Raw genomic sequence first — 16621 nt, 5'->3', positions numbered from 1 at the left:
TTCTTGCTTCCTGTATACTACTTTTCATTATATACAAGAAATTAACCATCTAAAACCTATTCACAACAGCATTGTTACATGACTGCGTACATGATTCGATTTTGCAAGTATAATGATATCACCCTGTGAGACAAAAATGCTATTCGGTAACACTGAATTCAGCTTTAGTTACAACTCATAGACGGGTTTCAGGGGCAGGTCCAGGAATTCCGTAAAGGGGAGGCGCCTTTGCAATATTAAAGGGGGGGGGGGCACGCATCCCCCCATTTTTTACTTTTTCTTTCTTTCTCTTTTAAACCAAAAATAAAGAGGCCCGGTGCGCCTCCCTTTGGATCCGCCACTGGGTGGTCATAATATGTGAAGTCATCCACTCATTCGGGAACCTTCAAGACGTCTCGCAGATACCAGTCCTTCAGTATGACGTAATCATCCTCCTTGAGACTGAAGCCGAACCGCCTTGCTTTCAACTGCTCCTGGTGTCTCGGCTGATCTCCAGCTTCTTTAGTCCCATACAATAGACAGCGCTGTTGGAACACAAATCGCGAAATGAAGATCCCACAAAAGGTGTCATAAAAGAAACAAAGGCATGTCACCATTAACAAGTGTGATAAGGTCGAGTTGAATAATTATACACGCAAAAATAACAACAAAATTTACACCATTTTGAAACAAGATATGCTCTCCTATAAATATATAGAGTCTATAATTCTTTATTGGCGAAAATTCGTTAAATTTCCTAACTATCATGACTATAAGTGAAAGTAAAAAGAAAGAAATTCCAAGAAAGTTGAGCTGATGAGTATAAACAGTGAACGCACCTTACAGAGACGTGAAGATTTGACGTTAGCTTACGCAGATACGCAGCATATCGCATTGCGGCGTCTTTAATGCATATTACACAATCAGTGAACACAATCAAACAATAACTATTTTAAACTACATTTACCTATATTTTTTGAACTGCATCTTGATTACCTCCTATACTGTAATTGTATAGAATATAAGATTTGATACAGCAATAACGGAAAAGAACAGCAAATCCCAAAAGATACTTTGTTTAGTTGTTCTAGAATCATTTGCACAACGAAGCTATTAAATGATATTCTTCTGAATCGAAAAATCAAGAAAACGGACAATGAAATTCAGATAAACGTGTTCAAAACAAAATACAAGCCGCCTTGCCATTCAACTCTTTCATAAAATACATGATTTTTCATGTAACTTCGCCATATATCTAATTCAGAATAGACTCTAATTTGACAATGTAAGTTAAATCATCCGAACTTACAATTTCAATAGCTACAACGGTGTTTTTCAACTTCAGAATACGTGGTATAAGTATATTTCTTAAATTTATTTTTCAAATTCGTTTTTTTTGTGTGTGTTTATTATGATTGGTTTGGTATTACAAAAAAAAAGAGTACAAACATAATCTAAGGAATAACAAAAAATGAAGAAAATGTGAGGTCAGTTTTATGTAGGCAATTTGTTTTGAGGGAAAGGTTCTAGCATAGCAATGGTTGACCTTACGGTCGCCGAATCAGCAGATAGGCTTTTATGTCAAGTGGTGTCATTCTATATTGTGTGAAATGAACCTGATTTTTTTCTTTCTTTTGTTTTTTTAATGTTCAATCTGACTGAAGGGAACCTGTGGATATTATACCTTGGGTCGTCGTCGGGGATTTTCTTCTGGATGTCTTTGATGAGTGATAAAAAGCTGGACACACACGATGCTGGATCCCAGAAGCCCTTGATTCAAGACAGATAAATAAATGAATTAATTACTTAATTGATAAGTAATGAAAAATAGAACAGAAATAAAAACAATACATAATACCCCTTTAGATACAACGGATGAATAAGTATCACCTTAATACAAACACACACACAAACACACATATTGCATTTTTATACAAAGCTATATTGTGTTCTTTGCGAAATAAAAGGAAAATATTTTTTGTTGGTTATTTGAACGTGTTCCTGCTTGCTCCTGTGCCCCCAAAACTTCCAACCCGCAGTGCTCTTTTGACCATTACAAATGGAATGCATGGCCATGTTTTTACTCTTTTTACAACTAGCACACAGTCGGTATCACCATGGCAACAGAGTGTCATCTAAATTTTACCGCTGCCTTGTTGGGTAGGTCCTCGTTCCTCATCATCGCTGTTGAGGTGACGACGTTCCGTCTATCGTCCCTCCAGCCAACCACGATGTCGGAGACTCCGCTGATGTGGTTCTTCGACCACCACCTGAGCGTTTTGAATCTGATAAAGAGATAATATGATATCTGATAAAGAGATAATATGGCGTCACATAAAAAAGGAGAAAATCGATAAGTTGCGACAAGAAAAACTGTTTCCGACAATATAAACTGTTTACTGTTCACTGCATCTGTTTACGAAAATTTAGATTCGCTGGGTTCGCAAACATTAGCCGCTCAGTGAGATACCCCCTTTAGAAGTTGTGACGTCAGTAAAGTCGATCAGTGCTTACATGATTGCAAAGGGGTAAACGTACTTGTCGAAGTTCGATCGTAACCTGGGCTCGGAAAGGGCTTTGTTGGTATTCACATCGACGTAGTTCGTGGGAGGGCGCTCGACCGCGTCCTTCCGCTCAGCTACAGTCTCCCCGCTGAACAGAAAGGTGTAGTCACCACACGTAGCCTTGGTCATCGAGTAGTAAGAGGAACTGGCGTTGATTGGTTGGTCAATATCTGGCTGGCCCCCGTCAACTTTTTGAAATGAAAATGGATGACAAACATTTAGATTTTATGTATTTTATGTCAGGGCTCGACAGACAGTTATTTTTTTTTTTCTATTTCCTTCAATAGCCCCATGGCCTTTTCAGACCTCTAAAATCTTTTAATTGAAATTCTGGTACAGTGTAGCTCGAAAAAGAAATATAGTGGCCCGAAAAAAAAGAAATGATAAAAGTTGATTTCAAAGTTCAGTTGCCCGATCAGGCCACTGTATATGATAGTATATATATATATGTATTTTTTTTTCGTCACTATTTGTGAGGAAATACCTAGACATTTTGGATTTTAGAAGCCATCTTGAATATCTTATAACCCTGAAGGATGGAAAAAAAACATCCATAAGTTTCGGATTCGGATGCAGTACCCTCGAAACAGGGAAACCCATGAAGAAAAAAAAAAATGGGCGGACGATAAAGTGGTATCCCATTTTGTTATGATACATGTAAACGAAAACAGTTTTCATCGTCACAAAGAAGTTTTGAACATGTTCAAAATCTCTGTTGCAACTGTTTCCGAACTTGACAAGCAATGTTTACGAACTCTGACGAAACCTAAGAATTGCTACGTTCGCAAGCATTCGCCACTGAGTGAGAAGGTGAAGCCAAAACCTGACCTTGGCATCCAGTAAAGCTGGTAACAAGAGGCAAGCCTCAGCGAAAGAGCCTTGTAAGCCAACCATTCGAATATTCGTTATTCCGGCTCCGGAGTTGTTATTCCGAAACACACATTTTCCCTATACCCAGAGTTTTGTTGATCCGAAAATAAAATAGACAAAATAATCAGAACATTTTCTTGTATTGTGACTTTATTCCTAAAGTCTGCTATTTCAAAGGCTCGTTTATCCGAAAACAAAATAAGGTTCGTTGTTCCAAAGGTTCGTAAATCCGAATATGTAACAAGGTTCGTTATTTCGAATGTTTGTTAATCCAATTAAAAAAAAAAGGTTCGTAAATCGGAAAATGAAAAAACAAACAAACAAAACTAACGAACTTTCAAAATAACGAACTTTATTTATTCATATTTTTTTTTTCGCATAAACGAACCTTCGGAACATCGAGCCCTTCTGTCACATTGAAAATGCATTTCCAGGTTGTTTCATGTACAACACCTATCGGCCATTCAACTAGACAAACATGTTTACGGGTAGGGATAACGAGACAAAAAGTGCGAGTGAGTGAGCGAGAGAGAAAGCGAGAGTGAGAGAGAGAAAGTGCTAGGACAGGTGTGAATGTTTTACAAGTCGCGCCATCGATGACCGAGAGGAGTTCATTTATTTTTGCATGTCAATTAATGTAGAAAGAAAAGACAGGAAATAGCTCCAGTTCCGGGAGAGTGCGGTATAGGTGTTTTCGTTCAAGTTCTTTTAGTTGTATCAAATATTCCAAATGCCTCGAAAAGGAGTGTCGTAGTCGAGTAGCAATTTAACAGTAGAGTTGGATCTTTTCGTGGCAGAGACCATTTTGATTTCACCGAGAGAACATTGAGTTAGCTCCGTGATGGCAGAAAACCAACCTGCCACACCCAGGCGCCAGTTGGCAAGATAATTTTGTGTCTAAGCCCAATTTCGTTTGCGGCCAGGAGCCGTCCGTCCACCTTACCGTCAGTCTGTATACTGGCTGATTTGAGTTCAGATTTTGTTTGCTGCCAGAAGGCGTATTCCAACAGCCTTTGCAGCCTTCCAGTAGCCAAGAAGAAGAGGCATTTTGGTTATAGTACACCGGTCATTGGTAAGTTAAATTGCGATTTGATTTCTGCTTTGTCGTGTAAAAGGATGTGAATGTGTTTCAGGGCACCACATATAGCCCCGGAGAACCCCGTGAATAAGTGATAAAGTATATTATAATGGTGTACAGTTTTTGAAAACGATGCGGTGATGTTTGATAAGCTATGCACTGTTATATTTCCAATGTTTGAAACATTTCATTATGTGAATTTTGTATGTTAATTGGATAATAATGCAGTTCTCAAATTTTCACTGTGATGTCAGGATTTTAAGCTGATAATGTTTTTGTGTGTGTGGTTAGAACACACCCCATTGGTATATGTTGCATTTAAATAATTTTGTAGATGGCGCCGAGGCCGAGGTCGAATCTACTCCCAGGCCGACGCATTCGCAGCGGAGCGACTGTGCCCGCCCCTCGCTAGGGAGAACTTTTGACGCCAATGAATACGGAACGCGGGTCCCTCGCGAGACTTTGGAGCTGGAACAGCAACCTCGCATACAAGGACGCTCCACCCACGAATCAGTTATGTTCTGGAAGCGAATAGTTTGACAATTAAGGTGACTCTGTGGACAACGCAGGTGAGCGATGAACCTGGCGGGTGCATGACACCCTGTTGATATGATTGGTTATGACGAGGAAGTGTCGCCGAAGTAGAGAGGTGAAGGTCATGTTAAATTGGTAAAATGATGAATATGATGTGCACATAATTCGAATGTTGGTATTTATACACTCCATGAGAGTTGCGGGTTAACACAGAACCCGGATGTAAACGGAAGCAGTGTAATTGAAGGCAAGTGTTATAACCGCGGTAAACCGTCGTGCGTGCAGGCTGGTCATCTCAGGATCAGCACTACGGTGGTGTGAACCATATAGTGTTGCGCTTGATAGCAGATAGAGTATTGTCAGGGATAACGAATTAATAGTGAAGCTGTTATAATTATTCTGAAGAAGTGTCAAGCCAAAAGTACAGGTGGAACCGGACCAAGACAGGGTCCCGTTCACATGGTTGTCGAATATAAGAGTATTGTAATTTAATTTATCTCACTCAGAATTTTGATTTTGCACTTTATGTTGGTCACAACTCCTTGATTTCAGTCTTGTAAATATTCTACAAATGGTTTATTAAATTGTACATTGAAGTGAATGGCACGAGTGTGATTGAGTATTATTTAAGTCCGCCCATGTGACACCTTCTGAATAACAAACTGTAATCCTTCAAGCACATCTGAACTACAAAGTACCAGCTCTGCCACCACAACTGATTAAAACCAACTGCAGCAAATTCCTGATCGGAGGCACCTTATTTAATAAATATACATTATTTCATACTGATGGTCGATGGGCGAATACCTACGTACTGTATCAAGGAGGTCATGTAAAGTGATGTGTTCATGAATAAAAATCATATTCGTAGATTGCAAAAGTTCCTCGCTCTGGAGTGATCAGTTTCAGCTCTTTTTAGAGACCGTCGTAGATGATGCTAACAGAGGCGACAGGGCCTTATGACAACAGGCTGGAATCTACATCTTTTTGTCTATCAAAATATAACAAACCCTTTGAAATTCCACGAACATTTGAATGCAAGGGCATACCAGCATAATAATCCATGGGCGTCACCAGGGGGGGTGCGTTGGGTGCGAACGCACCCCCCTTCAGATCCTTAAAAAAAAAAAAAAAAAATCAGTCTGCGAGCGACCTCAATGCCGGACGCTAAATAATTACTCTTTTCTATTTTTTTTTTCATATTTTGCACCAGGGAAACACACACACACACACACACACACACACACACACACAAAATCAATTCGCACCCCTGGTTCTGGCAGCACTGATTTTATACATATCTATTAGTATTCTACAGTGTTTACTATTTATCGACCGTACTGTACATCCCTACGATACCGAGCACTTATACCCCCCCCCCCCTCCATAATTCCAGAGACGAGAAGATTTTCTTATCTTTTTTTTTGGACCGAAAAACAAAAAGTTACCCCCATAAAATTTTGGAGGGGCAAGCATATTTTAATTTTGCCCCCCCCCCATAATTAATAATTCCCGAAATGAGAAATTTTCTTGCTTTTGAAATAAAACAAAAATGTTGCCCCCATAAAAATATTGGAAGGCAAGCGCACCATTTGCCCCACCCCACATGATCATAATTCCCGCGATGAAAAGATTGTCTTGCTTTTTTGTTAGAATTCAAGAAATCTGTCCAATTATTTCACCCAAAAGCAGTGGCGTAACTACGGGGGGGGGGGGGGGGGGTGCGCCCCCTCATAATCCGCTGGTAAAAAAAAAAAGACTTACCGAAATAGTAATTCAAGTGTTAGTAAACTGCTTTTGAATGAAATGGTGATCAAGAAATAAGATATTTTTCTATGATTTCTTTTAACCATAATTAGATAGGTATATAGTGTGAAACATTGTTCAAAAAGCCCGGACCCGACAAAAGATTGTGATTCAGCGTGATTCCTGGTTGGCATTCTGCATATAAGCAGGATGTGCGCAGTGTACTCAGTACATCCGAACGAAGAGTCGCTACAATGGTTCGCAATGTGATGTAGAATGTACAGCACCTTTGTACCTTACGCTTCGTTGTATCAAAGCTAGATCATTGCTTTTGCAGTGTTGCTTTACATATTAGTCTATGTAAAAATGTCTTGCATTGCCAATAAAAAGACTTGACCTGGGCTAATTCCTAACTTTTCCATGTACATATAATACACACACACAAACAAACACGCACAATTAGTTTAGGGGATGCTCTAAAGTGCAGATTTTGGACATCCTTTCCCCGCTTGGTCACTTCGACGCCACCTCGCTGGTCATACCTCCCCCAGTCATGAACATAAACCCACACCCTTGACTACCAGTGGCGGATCCAGGGGGAGGGGCGCACCGGGCGTCCGCCCCCCCCTTTAATTTCCAAAGCGAAAAAAAAAAATAATATAGCTTCAAACGGCAGTTTTTGGACAGTAAAATGTCAACATTTTCAAGCTCGCTCGCTCCTCTCGCTCGCATTTAGTCGTAATGCCATTCTCCTGAAGTTGCTGCCAGTAATTGCCGGCAGTTGCGCCTGGTGCGCCCCCCCCCCCCTTAATTTCCAAAGCGAAAAATTATAGCTACAAACGGCAATTTGGGGACTGTAAAAATGTCAAAATTTTCAAGCTCCCTCGCTCCGTTCGCTCGCATTTAATCGTTATGCCATTCTTCTGATGTTGCTAGATACCAGTAATTGCCTGCAGTTGCGCCCGGTGCGCCCCCTTAATTTCCAAAGCGAAAAAATATGGCTAAGAACGGCAGTTTTTGGACTGTAAAATGTAAAATTTTCAAGCTCGCTCTCTTCGCTCGCTCGCATTTAATCGTTATGCAATTCACCTGATGTTGCTGCCAGTAATTGCCAGCAGTTCCGCCCGGGGCCCTTCCCCCTTAATTTCCAAAGCGAAAAAATATGGCTAAGAAAAGAACGGCGGTTTTTGGACTGTAAAATGTAAAATTTTCAAGCTCGTTCGTTCTGCTCGCTCGAATGTAATCATTATGCTCTCCTGATATTACTGCCAGTATTTGCCAGCAGTTGCGCCCGATGGGCCCCCTTAAATATAGAAATATACCTACAAACGGCAGTTTGTTTTTTTACTGTAAAATGTCAAATTTTCAAGCTCGCTCGCTCGCATTTAATTGTTACCCAATTCTCCTGATGTTGCTGCCAGTAATTGCCGGCAGTTGCGCCCGGTGAACCCCCCCCCCCCACCTCCTTTATTTCCAATGCGAAAAAATATGCCTCCAAATGGCAGTTTTGGGACTGTAAAATGTCAAAATTTTCAAGCTCGCTCTCTTCGCTCGCTCGCATTTATTGTTATGCCACTCACCAGATGTTGCTGCCAGTAATTGCCAGCAGTTGCGCCTGGTGCGCCCCTTGATTTCCAAAGCAAAAAAATACGGCTACAAACGGCAGTTTTGGGACTGTAAAATGTGAAAATTTTTTAGCTCGCTCGCTCGCTCGCTCGCTCGTATTTAGTTGTTATGCAGTTCTCCTGATGTTGCTGCCAGTAATTACCGGCAGTTGCGCCCGTTGCACCCCCACCCCTCCTTTATTTCCAAAGCGAAAAAATATGGCTCCAAATGGCAGTTTTGGGACTGTAAAATGTCAAAATTTCCAAGCTCGCTCTCTTTGCTCGCTCGCATTTAATCATTATTCCATTCACCTAATATTGCTGCCAGTAATTGCCAGCAGTTGCGCTCGGTGCGACCCCCCTTAATTTACAAAGCAAAAAATTATGGCTACAAACGGCAGTTTTTGGACTGTAAAATGTCAAATTTTTCAAGCTCGCTCGCTCGCTCGCTCGCTCGTATGTAGTCGTTATGCCATTCTGATGTTGCTGCCAGTAATTACCGGCAGTTGCGCCCGTTACGCCCCACCCCTCCTTTATTTCCAAAGCGAAAAAATATGGCTCCAAATGGCAGTTTTGGGACTGTAAAATGTCAAAATTTCCAAGCTCGCTCTCTTTGCTCGCTCGCATTTAATTATCATGCCATTCACCTGATATTGCTGCCAGTAATTGCCAGCAGTTGCGCTCGGTGCGCCCCCCTTAATTTACAAAGCAAAAAAATATGGCTACAAACGGGAGTTTTTTGGACTGTCAAATGTCAAAATTTCCAAGCTCGCTCGCTCCGCTCGCTCGTATGTAGTCGTTATGCCATTCCCCTGATATCGCTGCCAGTAATTTGTCGTTTCACACCGTCATTCCATAATTCATTTATAAGGGATGCAACCCTCTCCGGCACTTCCACACCCTCCCCCCCCCCCCCCCTCCCGATGAAATCCTAGCTACCGGCGCGCCGTTGCCCTTTCCCCGCTTGGTTTCCCTCAAAAAACAGTAAAAGTCTAGGGATTGAGAGCTTCCTATATTCCAAATGTCTGTCCAAAAAAATCTCGTAAACATTTAGTGTCAAAACGCACCCCCCTTGAAAAAAAGCTGGTGACGCCCCTGTAATCATTTCTACATGTTTACACAAGCAAAATCCTATCCAATGGAAAAAAAAATCATGTCCTATCAATGATAGTCGTGTTCATGCCCTCATACAAAACACACGCATACACCCCTTGCATGCATGCATTAGATAGAGAAACTCATTATGTCCGAAGTGAATCATGGACCTAATATACATGGACTGTTCACTGCAGTCTCTCTTTGATGTAATGATTGTCGCCGACACCTGGTTATGTGCATCTTACTGAGTACATCCCAGGTGTTTGGACAATAACGATTGTGTGATCATGTATCGTCACTTATAAAAGAATCTTTTCCCTCATTTCAGTCTTGTTTCGCTGATGTGCTTTTTTCAGACGGAAATGTCTTTGAATAAATGCAGATGATGAGAAGCAGCAAAGCTGAGATCGTTACAAATTTTGTTCCAAAAGATGGGTAATTGCTGAGTCGCACATTTTCGCACACGCATAAGACCTTTCCCAACGGCAAAATATCTGTTCTCTACCATTTCCGTCCCTTATTGCTCTGGAATAAGTTGCTGGAATATTGATATCACAAATGACGATCATTCTGCCAAAATGTTGGCTTTCTTTTAAAAACTGCCTGCTTCTCCCGAGAGAATTTGTTTGAGGTATGATTTCCTAACATACACCGCAACTGCACATTCACTTTTCTTGATTTTTGTGAGTTATTTTCTTCTGCGCATATAGATTTAGATTTCTCGAATCTTCGTCTTGTTCTTTTCCCTGCTTGCTGGCGGTGACGATCATGGGATCAAAGCAGTGAAGAATGCTAAAAGATGCCTTTGTAGCGCTTTTGAGATGTACGGGTGCATGAATTAATTAACGATACGATGAATGTCCATGTGTATTAGGTCCATGGTTGAATGAAACTTCTGCCACATATGTAAAGGCTCGGTCACAAATGCTTTTACGAACTGCTACGAACGCCGTATGACCGATTTTTAGACAATTTCGTAAGATCTTCTAAAGAAGGCCGTACGAAACCAGCGTTCGTAGACCGTTCGTAGACCGTTCGTAAGTTCGTAACCTGGTCGATGATCTTGTCCAAGACTTTTTTTCTTTAATACTGCGTAAGAAACCCTCTCTTCGTAAGGCGGCCTTACGAACGTCGTACGAACATCGTAAGAACTACGCAAAATTTTTTAGGGTCGAGAGACAATTCTAGAAGCCTTTAATTCTTACGATGATTGTAAGATCGCCTTAAATCATTCATAGAGGGCTCTTACGTCTTTCGTAAGAATGCTTTATGAACTCTTCGAGTTTGTAAGGTGGTCGTGAGAGACTTATAAGGCGTAGGTACAAGATTTGTTCAACTGTTGAGTTTTAGGGGTATAAAACCAAACGCGCGAAGTTGAAATCCTCACTCTGTTCTAGGTGTTCGACCAGAAAACATCTCTGTTAAATTTGGAACCAAAAGGGAAGGCAATCAAAGGGAAAAGGGGGAAGGGGAAGAAAAGTAAGAAGGGAGATGAGGAGGAAGGAGAGAGAGGGGGGAGAGTTGGAGCAACAACCTCCTCCTCCTCCATGTCCTCCTCTATTTGCAAATGTAGCTGCAGTTGTAATCTCGGTGGCACTACTAACATCTTGAAGATTAAAACTCTCTTACGAATGACTTGAGAGTACCATGAGTTGCACGTACGACCATCTTACGACAAAAATAAATCTTAAGACGGCCGTAAGTCTGACGAAAGAATAAGTCAAGACATTCTTACGACAAACGTACGAATTCTAGGGCCATTACATAACTGAAAATCATTTCGTTTTTCTAAAAGGCCTTAAGTTGTTCTTGCGAATTTAACAGCGTTCGTACGAAATTCGTAAGAAGGCCGTAAGAATCTGTACCCCATTTACGAATCTCCAGAAATCGTACGAACAGTGACATTCGTACGAATGCATGGAACCTTTGTGACCGTAGCTTAAATTCTACTCCATCTTTATCAACTTAATATCTATTACACCCCGCTTACACGTGTAGTTGCTTTGCGCTTTGCTTAAGAGTCCTAACATGCGAAGGAAGTGGTCGTTTAGCGGAAACATACATTATACATTTTGTCCTGCATTGTTTTCTGTCTGATATGAATCAAAGTCAGCCATCATCTATAGTAAAGATGACAAGTCATAGTGGGCTCCGTTTTTCATCGTTTGATATATACCTCTGACCTATAATGCCATTTTAGAGCATTTTATCATCACGTACATATACAACTTTGCAACTTACAAGCATCTCGTATATTCTCCATTATGCATATATTGTACAATGCCTTTCCTCTTCTTTATACATGTACTATCACAAATGCCTTACGTTATCTCGAATTTTGTACCGTAGCACTCAACAAAGCTACGATGGAAACTGAGAGATTATAGGCCTAGGCTTATTGTTAGTGCAGGCAATTTTTCAAATGTTGCATACCGCTTGTGACGTACTGCAGAAATTTTTTCCCGCCGAATCCCAACTGTTTCGGGACCCTTTCGAGTCGTAGGTCCGAAATATATGATTTTCAGCAATACTATTGATAGTTTAAACACTAATATAGTTTTAGATGATTCTCATCTACAAAGAGTATCAAATATTAAATTCTTGGGGGTCATTGTAGATGATAAACTTTCCTGGAAATCACATGATGTCGCGTAATACAGGTGTTATTAATAGATTGAAATTTCATATTCCTCGAAAAACATTACTTATGTTATATTCGTCGTTAATATTGCCTCATTTGAATTATGGAGTTTTAGTATGGGGCAACACGCATCAGAATTTACTTGAAAGAGTGTCCCTCTTGCAAAAGAAAGCCCTCCGCATTATCTGCCACTCCCCTGTACGTTCTCATACAAACACGTTGTTTACCTCCAATAAGCTCTTAAAAATTAAAGATTTATTTTTGTATAACTTAGGCCAATTTATGTATAAGTATTGTAACAATTTGCTTCCGTTTATTTTTAATTCCATGTTCCTAAAAAACCAATCATTTCATGAATATCCTACTAGGCGTTCCAATGAATTTCACTTACCCCTCTTACGCACGATTCTTGCTAAAAATACACTTATTTATATCGGCCCAAATTATTGGAATTCTCTGAATCATGATATAAAAAACGCCCCATCCATACATTCTTTCAAGAGGAGACTGAAGTCCTTTCTATTGCAGTCGTATGACTTTCCAGGACTCAACTAGCCATTTGGCCTTCTTTCTCACATACAGACTTACTTTTTCCTCTTTGAAGAATAAATTCTAATCTTTTGGATGTCTGCTGCTATCTACGCTTTCGCCAAAAGAGTCAAAGACATGAATGTCTGTCTTATTCCTGTTCTCACGTCCCTTCATTTCCTTGCTTTTCTCCTTTCAGACGCTACAATCACTTTTTTCCCCTCCACAACCATTTTCTGTTTCCCTTGATACGCTTCTGTCGAAGATCGCTGTCTCTGTTGTGCATTTTCGTTTGCTATTTTGTCTTCTATTTGTTCATCGTTTCCATTCCGTTTTGTCCCGTACAGCCTTTTCTTCAGTAGTTGTTTTGCTGTCTAGTCTTGTCCTATGTTGTTCACGTCTGTAATAGTAAGTGTATTTATCTGTGATTCTAGTTCTCAGTGGGCTTCCAGACTTCTTCCTCTTTTTTTCCTCTCCTATAGTATTTATAATGCTTTAATTAATTTTTCAATTTATGTTATTATTCCAGAGGGGCCCACATTCTACAAGCTCTGTCTTTTTAGTGGGTCTCTCCTTTTTTCGCACTTTAAGCAAAGTTATACATGTACTATATTTCGATCACTTCTGTTTTTTTTTTACTACAATGTATAATTACTATGTGGTCCTCCTCAATTGTTTTATATTCTTTTCGATACATAATGTTCTGTTTACCTTATTCTCTGTTGTCAAAAGAAGTGTAACTTATATGTTTTGTCGAAAAAGGAAATAAACTTTGAATTGAATTGAATTGAATAGGTAGTAGGTCCCATGGTAACGCGTTACCATCAAGTCGACTTCGACAGCATCGGTTCCAGCACGGAGGAGGCAACCGAGAATGCCACGACGAGCTATGAAGTCGACGTCCATTCTGAGAGAAAGAATCAGACAATACGTAAAGGCAGTGTCATACTTGATCATATCGAGCTAACGAATGCCCAACGTATTCGAAAATTTTAAGATACGTTCGCATCCGTCACTTATCTTCCGTAACATGTTTGAGGTTTGTTGTATTCATTAACTATTCGTAGGGATTGACAGAGATACGCTGGATTCGAATTTTGATTTTGGGGACATAAAAACTGTTAGAGGATGACAACGTAACACGCCGTGTAGACGTTGAACATCTGCTGTTTTCATGTTTTTGGCGCCGAGTGTTCGTTATTTAACCGTCCGCTGTTTGTCTAGGTAGGACCTTATACGTCCAGCCAATTTGGAACTTTGCCGAAACGAATGCACAACGTTTACAGAGCATTATAGTAACAAACAGATAACGAATGACCAATACAGTTGTAATACACGCCATATTCTAAATTGCTTCAGCCATTACATGACATTCGTCTGACGTGCTTGACTTTAGTCTATCGATAGAGTAAAGAGCGCGCAAAGTACAGGAAACGCTTGTATATGCTATATAGTGTGACAGGGCCTTAACATGTTTGACATGACGTGTTGTTGGGCTATTCATTAGCTCTTCGTAGGGATCATGATTCGCAGATATAGTATGCTTAAGCCAAATTTTCATTTTCAACATGTTCAATAATGTTTTACTATATACACATTCTAATTGAGCAATGTATTAAATGTAGTAAGGTTGAAGGTAAATAAAATGTCTCAGCAATTTCAAAACAGATTTTCATCTAATGGACTTTGAATTCCTCTTAGAATGGTTTGTTCTGTATTATTTCATATGTGGTTTCTTGGTATATCGCAAAAAAAAGTTAAAAGCCCAATCCTCAGCTCCACCAATGCTATACCACCCCTTTAGGCATTACAGATTTGATCAGTGTTCCGCTTCAACAAATTTATGCTATATTCTTTTCTTACTTCATTTCTTGACTCTTTGCGGCAGGTTTCAGGATTCCATTTTCCTTAAGTTCTTTCTGATGGTCTCGAATCCATTCTAGAACGGGAGTCAGCGATGTCGGTTGCACATCGCTGTAATCCCTCTCGGCAAAGTCGTCGATGCCGTGCGTCAGGTCGAAATTTGGCCTCTCGTTTGGTTCGACAAAGAATCGGCGATTTCGCAGATCATTGCAGTAATTCTTGTCTTCATCAGTGGAGAATATTCCAAGAACAACGTGATCATGGAATCCTACGTCATTGCTAGCCATGATACTGTCCTGCTATTGTCGACTTGAACAGAATTGTAGTTGGATGTCCACATTTTGAAGAGCTCTTTCGGCGATTGTGAATGTTTCACGGGCGGCGGTAGATCCCTAACAGCAATGAAATTGCTAAGAATATTGCTAAGAGTTAATCAGGCACAAAGCAAAGCTGTAAAGGGATATACTCTGGAGCAAGTGAGTGTAGATCGCCAGAAGATACCGCTCATAGATTTTCATTGAAGGACAGTGAACCCTAGAATGATTAACCAAAACATACTACATAATATTGAAATGTTGGAAAGACACACACAGACTCAAAGAGCAATTCATCCCGCTCATAAGACTGCAGCTTGCCATAATAACAGGACTTACAGTCTGAAGCAAAGAATATGACTACGGATTGCAAAATGATAGCTCGAGATACATGTATTTCTGTCCACGCAGTAATTTCGCAACAGCGCACGGTTTGGGAGTAACTGCGATTTCATTACAAGTCACAAGTGTCGTAGGATGGGTGGCAATTATGTTATTAGTATTTTTATCTGATTTTACATTGATATGTGTTTTTGTTTTCTGTATTTACAGGCAAAAAGTTGTAATGCTTCATGACATGGTTACTAAACTAGGTCATAATTTTTTGATAAGCCCAATTAAATATGAAAATATGTCTTCATCACAAGTTGGGATTAGTTTGAGAAAGATAAGAATAACAAGTACAATTTCTAAAACAGCATAAATACTGCAATTTATGATGCTTTTCCTTATTTTCAATAGTTTTTGCATATTAGATTCAATGTTATAAATATGCATAATCGATACAAAAATGAATAGGCCTAGTATGACGTCATTATGACATCTTTACGATCAGTTACAAGCATTAGTTTTGGTTAAAATTATGTCATAATTATGAAAATTGAAATAAGAAGTTGCAATATCATGTTCAATTTTTAAAGTATTTTGATGTCTTGTATCTATTTCCACTACTTTTTCAAATTATAGATTCTCTTTTATGTTGTTTCAAGAGAAAATAATTTCGATTCCATCGTTCGTATTTCATTACAAAATGATCATGTCGTTATTGTTATTGTTATAGTACAAAATAAATATTGGGACAATTCTTGAGTCTAATTCCTGTAAATTGAGCTTACACTTCAAAAATATAATACGCGATAATTGCATTCATACTCGTCCCTTTTTATGAAAATAATTCATGATCAATGCAGAAACCAAAAGAAGCCAAGTTCCAACTAGAATTAACTGGTATCAGATTTTCAGTTCGGTTCATTAGTTTTAATGTGTACAAACCATACCAAAACCGACTGACACTCAAGGAAGTCTTGCATGATTTCTTGTCTCAAAGTCGTGTCGTATTGTGATTTCACACACACACAAGAATAGTGATGAGTAACTAAGCTATGATAGCACTTCACCCGTATGAACTTTATTATGACAGCAAAACCCGAATATGTCTACCGTGTGAGAAAAAAAAATGCAACCCGCAGCTCCGATTCTCATATACACGTTTTGTGGAAGCGATGTGAAACAATCGTTTTATTATGTGTTGTCATTTAGCGAAAGATGTTAATGGTAAATAACCAAAAGAAATCAAGATTACCCGATAAGATAGCCAAATTAAAGATCTTTTCATTAAGTTGGAGCATCGAGCTTCACATCAGAGTTACAAACGCTACTGACGAGTTTTATAATACAAAATGTATTATGCATTTATAGGAGACTGAAATATATAATCATCACTGCACGTTTGAGTGATGATTTTTTAGCCATTAAAGTGTTTTAGCTCCATACCAAGCCTGGACAAAAATACGGAATCTATC

At 39.6% G+C, this 16621-nt stretch overlaps 1 protein-coding gene across 1 annotated transcript; it reads right to left on the bottom strand.

Moving 5' to 3' along the window:
* Window positions 1-371: 371 nt before the first annotated feature.
* Window positions 372-14792, bottom strand: LOC139731143 (decapping and exoribonuclease protein-like). The gene is made up of 7 exons (XM_071642025.1): window positions 14506-14792; window positions 13465-13549; window positions 10861-10891; window positions 2518-2731; window positions 2126-2264; window positions 1639-1749; window positions 372-524 (listed from the first exon to the last, which is right to left on the bottom strand). Exons 1-7 carry the CDS (start codon window positions 14790-14792, stop codon window positions 372-374), a joined length of 1020 nt encoding a protein of 339 aa, XP_071498126.1.
* Window positions 14793-16621: the final 1829 nt, after the last annotated feature.

Source organism: Diadema antillarum, unplaced genomic scaffold (assembly GCF_040938485.1).
Source record: "Diadema antillarum isolate AM-2024a unplaced genomic scaffold, OU_Dant_1.0 seq00000358_RagTag, whole genome shotgun sequence".
NCBI lineage: Eukaryota > Metazoa > Echinodermata > Echinoidea > Diadematoida > Diadematidae > Diadema > Diadema antillarum.
The sequence above is the reverse complement of the archived record's forward strand: the minus strand, read 5'-3'. Positions and strand labels throughout refer to the sequence as shown.